At 40.8% G+C, this 1,450-nt stretch overlaps 1 protein-coding gene across 1 annotated transcript; it reads left to right on the top strand.

The window, feature by feature from the left end:
* The first annotated feature begins 358 nt into the window (after positions 1–358).
* On the top strand, positions 359–1,450 carry LOC144563436 (uncharacterized). Its single transcript, XM_078312909.1, has one exon. It carries the CDS (start codon positions 512–514, stop codon positions 1,343–1,345), a length of 834 nt encoding a protein of 277 aa, XP_078169035.1. The 5' UTR covers positions 359–511; the 3' UTR covers positions 1,346–1,450.

Here is a 1,450-nt window from a genome sequence, read left to right as displayed (position 1 = left end):
TTCTTTCTTAAAAATATTAAAAACAATCCTGATACTCATATATGCATGATAAAAGAATAAATTATCTTTATTTTTTACAACTATATTTTATATAGCTGTATTACGAACTGTAAATGTTTTCAAATTAGTTATTCTTAAATTTCGAATTTGTCCCGTCGAATTGCACACCCAAGTACAAAACAAGTGCCTCACCAGTCACCAGTTGGAGTCCGGATCCTCTGCATTACCTCACCGTTTCAGTATTATAATACAGGAGTTTCCTTAAGATCCGTGCAAGCATATAACGAACGAACGAAAAGATTCAAACTCAAACGATGAGGTCACCGCTCACCACCATATCAACTCCAGATCTCCGACTTTAAAATGGAGCTCACTGAAATTTAAACTGCCATTACTCTCCGTGTATTAAACTCAATTCTCCGTGCAAATTTTGCATATTTCTGACAAACCAAACCACTACTGAGAAGTGAGAATCAATTCTCAATTCTCTAGACACACAACAGAACTAACCATGAGATGGGGGAGAAAACGAACCCAAGAGGAAAATTCAACAGAGAAAAAGAGCTTCTCTTTGTCTGAGCTCCTCTCCTTTTCATGGCTATCCAAACTCCGATCAAACAACAAAACACAAACTAACACCTCCCCAAAATCCCCCTCTTGCAAATCCAAATATGTTTCAAAGAACCCCATCCCAAGTACCAAACTCAACAGCCCTCAGTTCTTGCCTTGCGAACCGATCTCCGACCAAAACGTTACCCCTCGACGCCGTTCTGTAGGCGACGAGGATCGTGCTCTCCGAAACAACCACAGACGCCACTATTCTGTTGGCGGGGACCACGTTTCTGCTGCATCTTTGGTTACTCTAAGCAATGTAATTCCTTTCTCTGTCATTCCTAAACAGAATCGAAGCAGTCCAGTACTTGTGTCTCCTTTGTACCGGGAGATACCTGATCCTGGATTACATTCACATAAAATTCGACGACGAAGGAAGCTTAAAAGCCGATTGGTCATTGCAGCTTCTGATGATAATCACAGAAAATCGTTTCATGGCAAGATCCGATCCACAAGATATCATCGAGTCGGTGTTCGCTCACTTCAGCAAGGGAGAAAAGGTCTGGAAAATTTTGCGGTGGTGAAAAGGTCGAGGGAGCCCGAAAGAGATTTTAAGAAGTCAATGGTGGAGATGATACTAGAGAAGGAGATCAGGCGGCCAGAGGAGCTTGAGAGCTTGCTGGCATGTTATCTCACATTAAATGCTGATGAGCATCATGATGTAATTGTTAAGGTTTTCAGGCAGGTGTGCTTTGAGATTAATCGCAAACAATTTAGTGGTCGGCTAGCATAGATTGCGCCTTTTATGAATTGATTTCTCTGTTTTAGTAAATATGATATATGATTTGAGGGCTAATTAATTGGCATTTTCATCTGATGCTAAGCAATCGTATGAACT

The sequence above is a fragment of the Carex rostrata genome, chromosome 12, assembly GCF_964058835.1.
Source record: "Carex rostrata chromosome 12, lpCarRost1.2, whole genome shotgun sequence".
Taxonomy (NCBI): Eukaryota; Viridiplantae; Streptophyta; class Magnoliopsida; order Poales; family Cyperaceae; genus Carex; species Carex rostrata.
Note: the sequence above shows the minus strand (reverse complement) of the source record. Positions and strands in the feature narration are given on the sequence as shown.